We start from the raw sequence: 14,794 nt of genomic DNA, 5'->3' as shown, positions 1-14,794 counted from the left end.
TCCTTCAACAGGATCAAGAGTAAACTGTGAGATATTCATACAATGAGATATTATTCAGTTACAAAGGGAAATGAGCTAACAAACCATCAAAAAACACAAACAGAGCTAGGTGTGGTGGCTCCCAGCAGCTCAGGAGGCTAACGCAGGAGAGCTTGAGTTCAAAGCCAGCCTCAGCAATTTAGTGAAGACCCAAGCAACTTAGTGAGATCCTGTCTCAAAATAAAATTGGAAAAAGCAGTGGAGATGTGGCAGAGTGGTTAAGTGCCCCTGGGTTCAATACCCAGTACCAAAAAAAAAAAAAAAAAAAAAAAACCTAAAAAAAAGAAAACAAAAAAAACCAAAAACCCCCACATATACACACACACATACATATATATGTATATACATATATAAAAGAGCATGCAAGAGAACTAGTAAAAGCAAGTCAGTCTGAAAATGTCACACACTAAGTGATTTCAATTTATGGCATTTCAGAGACAGTGACTGCAAGGAGTGAGAATAGAGAATGAAGGATTGTCTTGGTGAAAATATTTCAGATCAATAAACCTATTTTGTATCAGCTGTAATGACAGATTCATAACATAATGTCCTTATCAAAATCATTGCTCTTTAAAACACAAAGTATGAACTTTAACATACCCAAATATTAAATCATTTTAGGAGGGAGGAGCACAGAATGGAAGACAGATGTTACAAGAATTTAACTGTGTTACAAAAACAAGAAATAACCTCAACTCAAAGGAGTGGCCTAGAATAGTGAACAACCTTTTCCTTGCAAATTAGTAGAGTCTATAAGAAAAGAGAAAAAGGAACTGCATAAAAGTTATGCTTCTTTCCCTGAGAGGACAAGTTTAAAATGCTGAACCTGGGGCTGGGGATGTGGCTCAGTGGTAGAGTGCTTGCCTAGCATGCATGAGGCCCTGAATTCAATCCCCAGCACTCCACAACCCCTCCCCCCACAAAACATGCTGAACCTGGGCACCACTGCAAATGCCTATAAGCCATTCAAGAAGCTGAAGCAGGAGGATCATGACTTTGAAGTCACACTCAGCAAGTGAAGGAGCTCTGGTCTCAAACAATTTTTAAAAAGGACTGAGACATAACCCAGTGGTACAGCTGTTGTACATGTATAGTTCTGTACTGTTATACATGAATTCAACAATCCAATGGACCATGGCAAGAACCAGGTTGCTCAATGAATGGGAATTTACAAACCAATAATAGGAGGAGGTTAGAAAAATTCATGTGATAATTCAGACTTGGCACAGAGACTGAAATTTAAAAATATCAAACACAACACCAGCATGGAATAGAAGGATAACGATGCTCAAGAGCTACACAGTAAAAACTGTTAAACAGTGACATTTTAAAGATCTGTAAGAGAAAAGATTTATTATGATCATGGATCAAAAGACCCAATGGTGCTGTCAATCTCTCACAATTCATTTATAAATTCATTGCAATTCAATTCAACATCGAAGAAGGTATTTTTTCATTGACAAAGTGATCTAAAAATTTACAGAGAAAAGCAAAGAACCTAGGAAAACCAAAACAACTTTTAAAAACAGTAACAAAGTTAGAAAGCTACCTGATACCAAGAATTCTTATAAGGCTACAGTAATCAAGATAGTGTGAAACTGGCATAAAAGCATGCACATGAATAAAACAAAATAGAGAATCCAGAAATAGGCCAGTGCATGCGCTCAATTAATCTTCAACAAAGGGAAAAAGTTGTTCAAATGAGCAAGATCACCTTTTCAACAAACCACAGTTAGATAAGTGAAAAGTTGTATTTGGGAAAAAGAAAAACTCATTAGTTCATACTATATACGAATTATATTCTTCTCCTTTTTTTTTTTTTTTTAAACTGGGGATTAAGCACGGGGGTCTTTATCACTGAGCTTCATTCCCAACCCTTTATTTATTTTGAGACAGGGTCTTACTAAATTGCTTAGAAACTCACTAAGTTGCTGAAGTTGCTGAGGCTGACCTTGAACTTGTGATCCGCCAGCTTCAACCTCCTTAGTTTCTAGTATTACATACAGGCACCACCACATCTGGCTAAAATTGTGTGACTTTTACAAGCAAACACAGACAAAATATTAGCAGCTACTGGAAAAGATTTCCTTAAAGGAATTCAAAAAGCATGAAAATATAAACTTCAATTTCATCAAAATGAAAAACTTTTGCTCTTCAAAAGTTACCACTAACCCAGGGATTGTGACACACACAGCTGTAATCACAGCAAATAGGGAGGCTGGAGCAAAGAGGTCCATAACTGGGTAACTCAGCAAAACTCTGTCTCAAAATAAAGTTGAAAGGGCTGAAGATGTAATTCAGAGGCTGGGCACTATGTAGCACATGGAGTACCTGGGCTCAATCCCCAGTACCATCACCAGAAAAGAAAAGACAAGCATTCAGGGAAATTGCTGGGGTTGGAAAATAGATTCATTTTGTTGTTAATGGTGATGGTAATGGTTTCTGTACTAGCCAGTTTTCCATTACTATAACAAAATAAATTTTCTACAAAGTAAGCTCATTTAAATCAGTTCTGAAGTTCAAGGTCATGGTGTCAGCATGGCTAGGCTTTGATGAGGACCTCAGAGCAGATGGCAGCACAACTATAGGAGCAGGTGTGAGAGGGAAAGAGCTCACACAATACAGGAAGCCAAAGAAGCACCCAGGAAGGGCCAGGCTATCTTTCTTTCTTTCTTTTTATAATACACCTCTCTCAAGAACCAGAATTACATCCATAAGAATTACATCAATTTCTTCTGAAGGCATGACCCTCGATATCCTAATGATTTCCCTCTAGCATTTATTTCTTAAACATTCCACATCACCTTTCAACACCACCACCACATTAACTCTTGAAGAACACATTCAAATTGTGGAAACAGCATAGAAGTTTCACAAGTATATAAACAGCCAAATTCAAATTGTGCACTTAACTATGTTCAGTTTATTATACAGCAATTAAACCTCAACAGAAGTGTTCAACAAATCTCTAATAATGGTGACACATGCCTGTAATTCCTCAGACACAGGAAACTGTGTCAAGAGGATCACAAGTTCAAGGGCAGACTGAGGAACTTAAAGAGATCCTGTCTCAATGGTAGCCCCTAGGTTCAATCCCCAGTACTGGTGTGTGGGTGTGTGGGTGTGTGTGTGGGGGGAAATGCAAATTAAAACAAGAAAATATCAACACTCACCGAAATGGCTTTAAAAAATACTAGATAGAAAAATCTGTAAGAATAACAGCAAATGGAATTCACATTCATTGCTGTTAGAAATGCAAAATGGTACATTCATTCTGGAAAACAATTTGGCAGTTTCTAATAAAGTTAAACATACTCTATGATCCAGCATACCTCTTCAAGGTATTTACCCAAGAGACAGAAATTTAAGTCCACACAAACATCTTACATGAATACTCATAATAGCCACAAAATGAAAACAACTCAAAGGCCGATCAACCAGTGAATGCCTAAATAAACGGGTACATCCCTTCATAAAAATAGCAACAATATAAACCTCAAAGGATTCTTGTGAGGATACGAAGAAAATGTGAAAAGAGTGAATAGTAAGTTATAAAGCATGATAGAGAGTATCACTTTAATCACTGCTTATTCAAGGAAGCAAAACTTGTACTAGTAAAAGACAAATCATATAGTATGTAGCCTTCTGTGTCAGGTCTGTTTCATTTGGAAAAATGCTTTAGAGATCTATCTATCTTGTCATTTGTATCAGTTCATTCCCTTTTTCGGTTTGGTGTTAGTATATTTAAGGGTATGAAAATAATACCTCAAAACTAGAATTTTTTTAATTTAATAATATACAGCAAAATACACATAAATTTCAAACACCTTCCACATACACCAATTAATCTCATATTCTAAACTGTGTGGGACAAGAAAAAGAACACAGAATTCAGGTTCAGAGGTCTGAAATTTCAATCTACCCTTTGCCATTTATCAGTTCTCAGACTCAACACTTTATTTATAGGTACAACAAAGGAAACAATATGAACCTCACAAGATCCTTCTGAGAATGAAAAGAAAAGAACTGTAAACTATGAAGCATGACAGTGTATTCATATTAATCACTGCACACTCAAGGAAACAAAAGTTGTGAGAGTTCAAAATATTCACAAATAATGCTGACAACTTATGAATTATGAACATCCCCTCTCATACCTTGTTAGCTGTGTGACCTAACAAAAGTCATTTAACCTCTCCGAATCTTTTTTTTTTTTTTTTTTTTTAACTGCAAAAATGGAGCTTATTAGTAGCCCATGCTTCATCCAGGGAGAATTAAAATAGTAAATATGTGTAAAACAGTTAATATAGTACTTTGTAAGTTTTCAGTATTAGAGCGATAAATTGGTCACATTTAATGACCTGATACAAATATGTAATGATATCCATGGTTTATTTAGACATCCTTAGTTTTCCCTTTCTGTCCTTTTACTTTTCCACGATCTCATCCAGGATACATTCTGTTGTCTTTTCCTGGAGGAAATTTATCAAATTTGAAGAGTATTTGGTCCCAGCCTTAGAAATTCTAATGACAGTAGGTATGAGGTGAGGTCCTGAAATTTAAGTATCTAACAAGTTCCCAAGGGTTGCTAATGGGGCTAATCTGAAAATACACCTAGAATAGCACTGGTCTAGAGTTTACACTCCAAAACTATTACTCAGTACAGCTGCTACTAGTCAAAGTGGCCACTGAACACTTGAAATTTAACTAGTGTAAACTAAGTTGTGCTATAAGTGTAAAATACAATTCATCCAAAAAACATGTAATACTAGTTACATGTTAAAATATTTTGGATATATTAAGTTAAATTAACTTATTGATTTTACTTGGGTTTTTTTCCGCACTGGTTTAGTTTTCATAATAAGAGTATTAGAAATTTTAAAATGACTTAGTGGCTGGCCTTATGTTTCTATGGGACTCAGTGTATGTGTCATCTGGGCAGAAGAACAACATCCATATAGCTTCTGGATTTATTAGAAGTTAAGGATATTCCCATGTAAGTTAAAGCTTCAGAAAACCTATTATCAACAGGGGATAAAGGCTTCAATATGTCAACATTTGGCAGTTCTGTTCAAATATAAATTAAGTCAACTACCAAATGAAACTTCGGGATATCAAGTCAAAGTCAGATGAAAATGACTGAATCACAGTGAAGCCATCCCTGAATGAGGCTCTGGCATAAATAATTACATCAGTTAACTAAAAAAAAAAAAGACAGAATGATGGCTGGGTGAGCCTGTAATCCCAGCAGCTCAGGAGACTGAAATGGGAGGATCACAAGTTCAAAGTCCTCAGAAACTTAGTAAGATCCTATCTTAAAAATAAAAAGGACTGGGGATGTGGCTCTGTGGTTAAGATACCCTTGGTTCAAACCCAGTACCAAAAAAAAAAAAAAAAAAAAAAAAAAAAAACAAGACACAGGATGGTGGGTGGCCCAATAGGTCCTCAAGGATGATAGGAAGGTTGATACCTTTTCACAGCTGATTCATTCCACAGAACAGTGAATATTCACAATTATAACTAAAATTGCTAGAGTATACGATAAAACGTTAATTTTGTCTTCAACTATTATAAAATGCTAATGTCATTTTATCAGATAAGTGCTATTATTGAATGACTACAGATCACCACTATTCCCTTTTAGTCAACTTGTAATCATGAACCTTATTATTCTCGGTAATGTCACTTGCATGACTTAAAGTACTTAAATCTATAAAGCTCACTTAAAAAAAAAAACAAAAAACACCGAACAGACACTTTCAAATTAATGAAAAAGAAGAAAAATGATTAACAACAAATGCTATTTTTCTACAGCACTTACATATATCCATTTTTGCCTCACAACAACTGGTACAGCAAATTAGAAAACCAAAAATACATATAGTATTGATTACATAAGCACAGGTAAACTACCCAGGTGGCATTACATTAAGAATCAATGAGCAACCTCCAGCTTCTATTGATAGAACAAACGTCTATCAATAGATGCTGGGGCATATACATACAAACATACACATATAATCTGTTATATTACACTTTATTTGCTTGTTTTTCCCCAACAGAGAAACTCCTCCAGAGCAATGGAACATAGAACTGGCTTGGGTAGCTCTTCAGGTGGCACGGATCAGGGTTGTGTCGTCACTGCCTACTCTAGGCACTGCTTGGGCTCCCAAATCCTTGCTCCAAAACGTTTCCAAGGGAATTTTAAAACAAAGAAAAATACTGCACCAGCAGCCAGACTGTGTGCTCAGACCAGAGGAGGAACAGGGATGAGGATCTCTGTAATACACCCTCATAGGGAATGGGTAAGGGAAAGTGGCTATGGACAGATAATACATCTCCAGGTCACCATTTCTCCACTTTCTTAGAAGGAAAGAGGCAGTGAAAGGGACTAGACACTTTAAAACATTTTTTTATTGCAGCATTCTGAGTCTTCTAAGGTCTCACCTCTACAATTTGGATGGATAATTTAAAACAGAACCTGAGTAACTCTTAGTTCAATGATCCTTTCCTCTACATTACCTGCCTTTGAAGAATGTGTGCCTAGTCAATAAAATCTACTTCCACGTGTTATCATTAACCACAAAGAAAGACACAATCGTGTATCCGTGTTTAAAGCCTTTTACCCATAATAAACCTCACTTGAAATAACATTACAAATTCCGATAAAGGTATAAACACTCTGCTTTCACCTTTGCAAACGCATTTTAAACTGCTGCTGCAAGCAAAGGGAAAACATTACAAGTTTCTAAAACCGAAGGCCATGCCATTTTCTCTAATGACGACCCTGTGGGCATTGCTTGTCACAGGGTCTGCAGTAAGTTAACACAATACGTAAAGACAGCCATTCTAGGAAGATCAGCAACTACCCTGGGATGGGAAGAGGGCAGCAGCCTGTTGTTTTTCTTTTAATTCAGGGACTCTGAGGAGATTGCTCCTAACAGAGCTGGAGGGTAGCAAATGCCTATCCAACAGGGGCGGGGCACCTCTTAAGACCTCAGAGAAGAAAATGTCCTGTTTAAGGTCAAAGCTCCTCCGGAGGCCCCAGGTAGACTCCCCAGGTGGACAGAGAATTGCCCACCCTACAGAATTAGGAAGTGGGCAAACAGCGGTGGGAGGCCCTCGAAGGAAGGCAGCTCCAGGCTGGCCATTTACACACACACACACCGAGACACCCTCCCGGTCGGGGGCGGGGCGGCGGGCGCTGCCCGCACACAGAAGTCAGAAAACCTAGGGAGCAAAGGAGCCTCAACTTAGGGCCACTGAAACCCTCCCAAATCCGGCGGCCAATCGCCTCCCCTCCCCGGGCGCCCACCCCCTGCCCCGACCACTCTCGCCGCACCCGGCTTCACCTCGCGCCTTCCGCGCCGCCGAGCCTCCCGCACGCGCCTCCCCCAGTCCTGCCGCCCCGCCGCGGGCACTACCCGAGCCCAGGAGCGCCTTCTGCAGCGTCTCACAGACCTGCCCCCCGTCAGGGGCACCGCACCCGGCTTCCTTACCGAGGTCTAGGCGGCCTTGCGGCGGCAGGCCCCCTCCTCAGCCAGCACGGTGGACACGAACACCTAGGCAAGCCGTGAGACCGTTCACACAGCCGCCTCTGCCGGCGCTTCCGGCAGCCTGGTCGTTCAGGGAGGGTAACTTCCGGGGCACGTCGAAGCGAGACGGCGCGAGGGCGGGGCTGGCGCGCTCTCGTGACGGCGGGGGCGCGGCAGCTCAGGTGATGGCCCCAGCGGTCGGGCGCGAGACTCCCCAACAGACCCGGGTGGGCATGGGGTGGCGGGCGCCGGGTGGCGGGCGCGGGGGATCCAGGGGAGAAGGGACGGAGTGGTGGGAAGCGGCGGCGGGGCGAGGGACTTGAGCGTATGAGAAAGCTGGCGCCAAGAGGGCTTAAGCACTTTGTAAACATGAAGTGAGAAGTGTAGAGAAAACGCTCGCGGGGGAAAGGCTGGAAGGGCGACGGGAAGTAGTAGGGTGGCAAGAATGGAGCCCAGGGAAAGAGCGGGGCCTAGGGCCCTGCCCACACCCTTCCTGGGCCCCAGGCACCTACTGCCAGGCTTAGGTCAGTCGTTCAAGGGCCAGGAAATCCCACTGGGTGATTCAAATTAAGGTTTCCAAGATATCCTTAAGTGAAAAACAGCATGAAATGGTATAAAATAATTTATCAGCTTATATCATGTAAAAGGAGAGACTGTTAGATATGCGTACTCAAGAAACAGAAGGCAAAGGAGGTGGACTTTCACTCTATTTATATTTGAATGTTTTGATATTTGAACCATGAGAATAATCTATTCAAAAGTTAAGATGTTTGATTTAAAATTTTTCTAACCCTGCTCTCTGATGCACACTTGGGTTCAATCCCCATTACCACAAATAATACTAATTAAGCAAAATAAAAGTTTCTGGTATCTTTATTTTGTTATTAAAACTATAGGCTTCCACTATTTTATAAGTTTACTTGTAGCATAAACATATCAGGCAAACTATTACAAATATCAGGCAAACTTTTTAAAATAAAGTTCTTTACCTTACGTTCAGATTAACACCATCTGTTCCTGACAATAATAATGTAAGCTCCAAGTACTGCAGTTAGAGACAGTATATATCTTATAAAATATATGTGAATGTTCAAAGGTACTTTATTTTTCTTGAAGTAGAACTTTGCTTGAATGAATTTTAAGGAATTGGATCCTCTGTTTTAAATAATAAAATGAGAATTTTATGGACCATTTTTCTGCTAATTAAGGTCAAGAAAAAATATATTTTGGGAAGAATACTAAAGGCATGTATTTCTATGTGTATGTGTTCACTCGCCCACTTTGTAATGTCAGCCTCCTGTTTCCACAGGTTATATAGATGCCCTGTGAATTATTTTGACTGACTTGTTTCAGTATTTGGTTAAATTTGTGTGCTTAGTTTTCAGAAATCTCAGAAAGAATTTTGACTACAATACCAATCAAATTTACAAAACACCATCTCTTTAAGAATTATTAATATTTTATTATGAAAGTTCACTGTTTTTATTATATTAATTCATATGATCAGTTTTGAAAATTGTTACCCAGCCTGTTTTGCCTGGAAAAAGAAAATTAGTAATTGGCCTTCAAATAAGTAATTAGCCTGGCAATAATTTTGATATATTTTAATTGATAATTGTCTCTACTAATATTCCTTAAACTTAAAATACACTGATATAGTTTTACATAGAACTCAGATACAGGCACTAAGCAGTAATTGATAATTCATTCTTTAAGCCTATTTATCTTTCATAAAAATCATTTACCATTTGTCATAATTAGTAAATGGGGAAAATGTTTCCAGGCAAAGAACAGCTAAAATAAGAAATCATATTTCTTTATTCTTTAATAATGAGAACAAAGCAAGGAAATAGTATTTGAGGTTCTATAAACAACAGCAATATATAAATTTGTAGGGAAACTATATAAATTTATGTAATCTGTTACAGTAGATAAACATCCAAACAAATCACATTACTAAAATCCATATGATCTATCAGGATGGGTGGAGGATTAAATGAAATAACATGACTCAACACATTCTTATCAGGGCACAGTTTCCTTTTTGCAGTGCGACCTTGGTTTAGTTTTAGAAAGAGATCACAAAGAAATATATGGGAAAGTGCCTCAGAAGTACACAGCTATAATAGTGTCAGAAGTAAAACCAGGCAAATGGTAGTCAGTCAGTCAGTGATCCAGTTGAAATTCTGTGGCGATTTTCGATTCTTAGTAAAAATAATTTGTTAGAAAGTAGTGGAAGATAGACTTTCATAGATCTGTGCAAGCAGGAATTGAAAACACACCATTCTTCGTTTAGGTTCCTCCACAGACCAACCTTGAGACAAGAATTAGAATGCAAAAAGTTTATTTGGGAGAAGAAAGCACCAGTAATGGAAGTGAGGAATTGAGATAGGGAAGTAGGCTGTGAATAAAGGGTGCACAATCAAGTCATTCCTGCCAACTGAGTTTAATCCCATTACAGAAATTCTGAGAACAGAGAGAGAATAACCCTTCTTCTGTTTTGAAACACAAACTAGATTTTGTGTACTTTTCAATATACAGGCCTGGATGGAGTCAGGTACCCTAACTGTACTTTCCTGGAAATGCTGAATGAGTCCTTCAACTCCACAATAGCAGAGGTCTATGCCGATTTTAGTTGAGTATGGGAGATTGAGGTTGCATGTAATGTATGTACTGCCTATTCACTCTTAAAATGGTGTACAAAATTGGAGTCTCCAAGCAGTCTTGGAGAATTTTCTCTATTCCATACTTAGCAAGAAACATTTGATTTTGTGTTGTCAGATTGATGTTAACAATATTAGACTATTAAAATGTACAATGTCATTTTCATTGCTACATAAAGCATGACCTTGTCATTTCCCAGTATCAATTCAAATGTGATGACTATAAGGCAGTAAGTCAGATATATGGCAATAGATTATTCAAATAGCTAAGAAATAAATGTATGTCTATATGAAAACAAAGCATTGGTGCTCAGATAGAACAAAGTTCATGCATAAAACTTTTACTTACTCCAAAATTCTGATGAGTTCCATAGGCTTGTTAGTCTACATTTGCCCGACAGTCATCCCCAGATCTATTCTCCACACTTCTCTGTCCTGCTCTGTACCTTGGAGGCTAATTCCTAGGAATTGTATCAACCAGGCCATCTTGAGCTGTGACTTGATTGGGAGGCCTGATAGGAGATAGAAGTAGGAGGATGAAAAGGTCAGAGAATTTATTCCTCACCACGCCCCGCCTTGCCAAGCTCTGAAAGTGGCTGTTTACCGCCACAAATTCAGTTCCCACTGGGAAGCCCTTCTTTTATGATACCTGCTGCTCCTGTCTCTGTAACTTTGGTCCTTCCTCTTGCATATGGAGGACTAGGAGTGGAAATGGCTCCTGACTATCATACTCTGTATGTGCTTCACCAACCCATTAATGATTCCCATAATTATGCTCTGTGATTAGTCCCATCCTTACGTTCACTTCCATTAAATTCATGAGTGGGCTTTTTCCTGACAGTATCCCAATGGATGCATTTAGTTAAGTGTTTTCAAAGAAGGAGAAGCTCAGAAACATAACAGGTCTTTGATAAATGTTTACACACCTGAAATGAGTAAGATTCCAAAGAACTCTTCAGCCAAAAAGTAGTAGTCAATGTCCACAAAAATTCACTAGGAAAGAATTCAAGAAATAAAAGGTGGATTGGTGACATAGTTCAGTTGATAGAGTGCTTGCCTTGCAAGCACAAGGTCCTGGGTTCAAATCCCCAGCACCGCAAAAAAAAAAAAAAAAAAAAAAGCTGTAGGGGGAGAGTCTATTTCAACAAAAGGAAATCAATTTGCAAACTAGGAAGATGTAGCCTTTGGTACAAAAGGAAAGGGTACTCAAAGGAACAGAGAGAGAGAGACCTTATATACATTTCCCACCCAGGTTCTCATTGCAGTCCACCTACATCAATGATGGATCAAGTGTTTGAGAAGCACTCAGTCTCGATTGGTAAAATTCGAATCACAGCTCACTGGCCAGGTGTCCAATTGACAAAATGGGACTCCAAAGACTGTTTATCTTACCAACTGAAACAAGAATATGTCCAGGCAAGTGCTGAAAAGTTAACTTTGTGGTACTGTCTGCAACACAGTATTTGTGTGACCCTACAACCAGCAAATGGTTACCAGAATCCATTATGAATTCAGGCCCAGGAAGCCATGAAGGATCCTTCTTGGAGATTCTGCTAACTTGCTCACTTTCTTTCCTTTTCCTTTCCTTTCCTTTCCTTTCCTGCTTTCCTCTTTCTCTCTTGCCTTTCTTTTCCTCTTTCTTTCTTTCTTTCTTTCCTTTCCTTTCCTCTGTCTTTCTTTCCTTTCCTTTCTTTCTTCCTTCCTTCCTTCCTTCCCTTCTTCCTTCCTTCCTTCCTTCCTTCCTTCCTTCCTTCCTTCCTTCCTCCCTTCCCTTCCCTTCCTTCCTTCCTTTCCTTTCCTTTCCTTTCCTTTCCTTTCCTTTCCTTTCCTTTCCTTTCCTTTATTGGGGATTGAACCCAGGGGTGCTCTATCACTGGGCTACATCCTTTTTATTTTTTATTTTGAGACAGGGTCTCACTAAGTTCCTTAGGCTGACATTGAATCACGATTCTTCTACCTCAGCCTCACAAGTCATTGGGCTTACAGGTGTGCACACCACACGTGGTGAGATTCTGCTTTTCTTAAAATTTACATTCCCCCCCCCCTTTTTTTGTGGTTTCCAGAGCAATTTATTCATTAAAATCTATTCAATATGCCATCAACAGTTTTCTGTGTGTATTGTGCTGATAAATAGACACTGAGAAGATTTAACAAGTTCATCATTTAATAAGTCTGAATTAATTTTCACCACATGGTATTGTGCACCGTCATCTGTTGAAACAGATTTCTTTTTAACAGATCTTAGTTTAAAAAAGTCATAGATACTGTGAGTTCTGTATAAACTGGTGGATAGCAAGTTAGGTCCTTTGTTTTGACTTATAAGCCTCAACTTCACCGCAGAATAAAGAATGTAGGCCAAAGAAAGCATAATCGGTCACTCGTATAGGACAGTATTGTTTCTATAATTTGAAGCTTTCTGAATGGACGGGTTCAGGCCTGATCCAAGTGTAAAAAGATTACTTAATGAATAGACTATATGGAAATTGTACAAAATGTTATTAACTTTAATCATTAATAGCTTAAACAGCACTATATTACTAATTGCTATTCAAAATGAAAAACCTGTTTTTGAATCCCTGAGGAGGCAGTAGGCGTGCACCACCATGCCACCCTGTTCTTTCGGGTGTGTCAGTACATTTTCCAACAGAAACTTTGGCTTTAGGAAAGAGTCACAAACATTTAAAAGAATGGCTTTAATTGTCATTTTAAGTATACGGTAGGTAGGGGAAGTGTGCTTTAATTAAATATACATCATACCAGTGATGCTGGCAAGGTTGAGATAGTTACTCCTACTGTTGATAGCTATAAAAACTAGTTTGTACATGATAAGACAATGAGAGGAAAAAGCAATCCCTTTGAAACAAAATTTTAAAATAAAAAATGTTCACAGTGGTTTGTATCAACAGTATGCATTTTATGACAATAACATGTACAGATTCAGAGCACCCTAGGGCTCTCTTTATATCCTAAGGAAAATGAGCATTTACATTATTCATGGGTTGTACTGAATTAAAAAAAGATCAATTGTACACTTACCCCATAGACAGGTAACTAACTGTCTTGGGGTATACAGCTTTAACACCATCATTAAAGTTGTTTGCAAAAGGAACAGGGAATTAAACAAAAACTAAACACCTTTTCTTGGGAGTGGAGCGTCTTTCATTTGCTGCTATAACCAGCAAATGCCATTCATTAACTCAGAAACAGAAGGAGGGCCCCCCACAAACACAGATCTATCTGAGCAGGCTGACCAGTACACATGACAGCTTTAAAAATGAAGGTTATATACTCTATGTTACAAGTCCCAACCAGGCAGTGTCAAAATGACACCTATTTCTTTGCTTGCTTTGTGATCATACCCCTTGGAGGTGTGACGGGTCTTGTGGCATTTGGCTTCTTTTTCTCTGCAGGCTTTAAAATCTGAAAGGAACACATTAATGTTTCGTCCACACTCATCATGGCACCTGCATTGTCAAACTCTCCACAATAATTGGGTGCAGAAAACAGAGTGACCAACTGCCTCTTTGCAAAAAATTCATATCCATCTTCAACCACCTGATGGGCTCTACAAATAAGATCCAAATCATGCTTATGGAGAAATTTTGCAACCACTTCTGCACCAAATGTGAAGGACACTCCTCTGTCATTTTCACCCCAGCCTAAGACATCTTTATCGGGGTCAGACCACAAAAGATCACAAAGAAGACCTTGATCTGGTACATCAGTTGGTCGCATAATTCGCCGAATCTGCTCCATAGATTGAAGATCTGGTGATAAACCTCCATGACAGCAGAATATTTTCTCATCCACGATGGCGGCTATCGGTAAAGAGTTAAAACAGTCTGTGAAAGTTTTCCAGAGTTTAATGTTGTATCTTCTTTTACACTCATCGTAAAATCCGTAAATTCTATTGATGCTGGCACATTCATGGTTTCCTCTGAGAAGAAAAAAATTCTCGGGATATTTGATTTTGTAGGCCAGTAAGAGGCAGATAGTTTCCAGTGACTGCTTCCCCCTGTCCACATAGTCCCCAAGGAATAGATAGTTGCTTTCTGGCAGGAAACCACCATATTCAAAAAGTCGAAGCAAATCGTAGTACTGCCCATGGATGTCACCACATATTTTGAGTGGTGCTTCAAGTTCTAGGAGGATAGGCTGACTGAGAAAGATCTCACGAGACTTTAAGCACAGTCCTCTGATTTCATTCTCCTGTAGCTGGACATTCTTACCTGGCTTGGACCCTCTCACTTCCAGCAGCCGTTGGATGATGCTGTGGATGTTGAGTTTATCTATATCCGCCATCGCCTTCCCGCCGCCGACCCGCCCGCAGCGGCGCCGCCGCCGGCTCGCGCCCTGGACTCACACCTCCTTTGCCATGCCACAAGCACAGAGGCGGTGGTGGCGGCGGTGGCAGCAGCCGCGGCGGGCCCCCCCCCCCCAGCCGCCCCGCTCCCTGCTTCCTCCTTCTTTCCCCACTGGAACCACGAGAGAGCTACATTTCCCCCCTTTTGACCAAAACTTGTTGACAATCAGCATTGATGATAAGTTAAGGCAGTT

General features: G+C 39.5%; 3 protein-coding genes across 14 annotated transcripts in view; all 3 read right to left on the bottom strand.

Annotated features, from left to right (window-relative positions):
- ARHGAP12 (Rho GTPase activating protein 12) overlaps nt 1-7,468 on the bottom strand; it is a 437,561-nt gene extending 430,093 nt beyond the window's left edge. For 10 of the 11 annotated variants that reach the window (XM_079105850.1, XM_079105859.1, XM_079105851.1 and 7 more), the window contains exon 1: nt 7,392-7,467. The gene's annotated coding sequence lies outside the window, so the exon portion shown is untranslated. Of the gene's footprint in view, nt 1-7,391 lie in introns of all 11 variants that reach the window. The other variant, XM_079105849.1, reaches the window with a different exon arrangement.
- Nucleotides 1-14,794, bottom strand: part of LOC306641041 (uncharacterized protein) — a 250,247-nt gene that overhangs the window by 84,104 nt on the left and 151,349 nt on the right. The window lies entirely within an intron of this gene.
- On the bottom strand, nt 12,289-14,716 carry LOC306641693 (serine/threonine-protein phosphatase PP1-gamma catalytic subunit-like). The gene is made up of 2 exons (XM_079106897.1): nt 13,597-14,716; nt 12,289-12,709 (listed from the first exon to the last, which is right to left on the bottom strand). Exons 1-2 carry the CDS (start codon nt 14,537-14,539, stop codon nt 12,612-12,614), a joined length of 1,041 nt encoding a protein of 346 aa, XP_078963023.1. The 5' UTR covers nt 14,540-14,716; the 3' UTR covers nt 12,289-12,611.

Source organism: Sciurus vulgaris (genome assembly GCF_902686455.1).
Source record: "Sciurus vulgaris genome assembly, chromosome: 12".
NCBI classification, from domain to species: domain Eukaryota; kingdom Metazoa; phylum Chordata; class Mammalia; order Rodentia; family Sciuridae; genus Sciurus; species Sciurus vulgaris.
The sequence above is the reverse complement of the archived record's forward strand: the minus strand, read 5'-3'. Positions and strand labels throughout refer to the sequence as shown.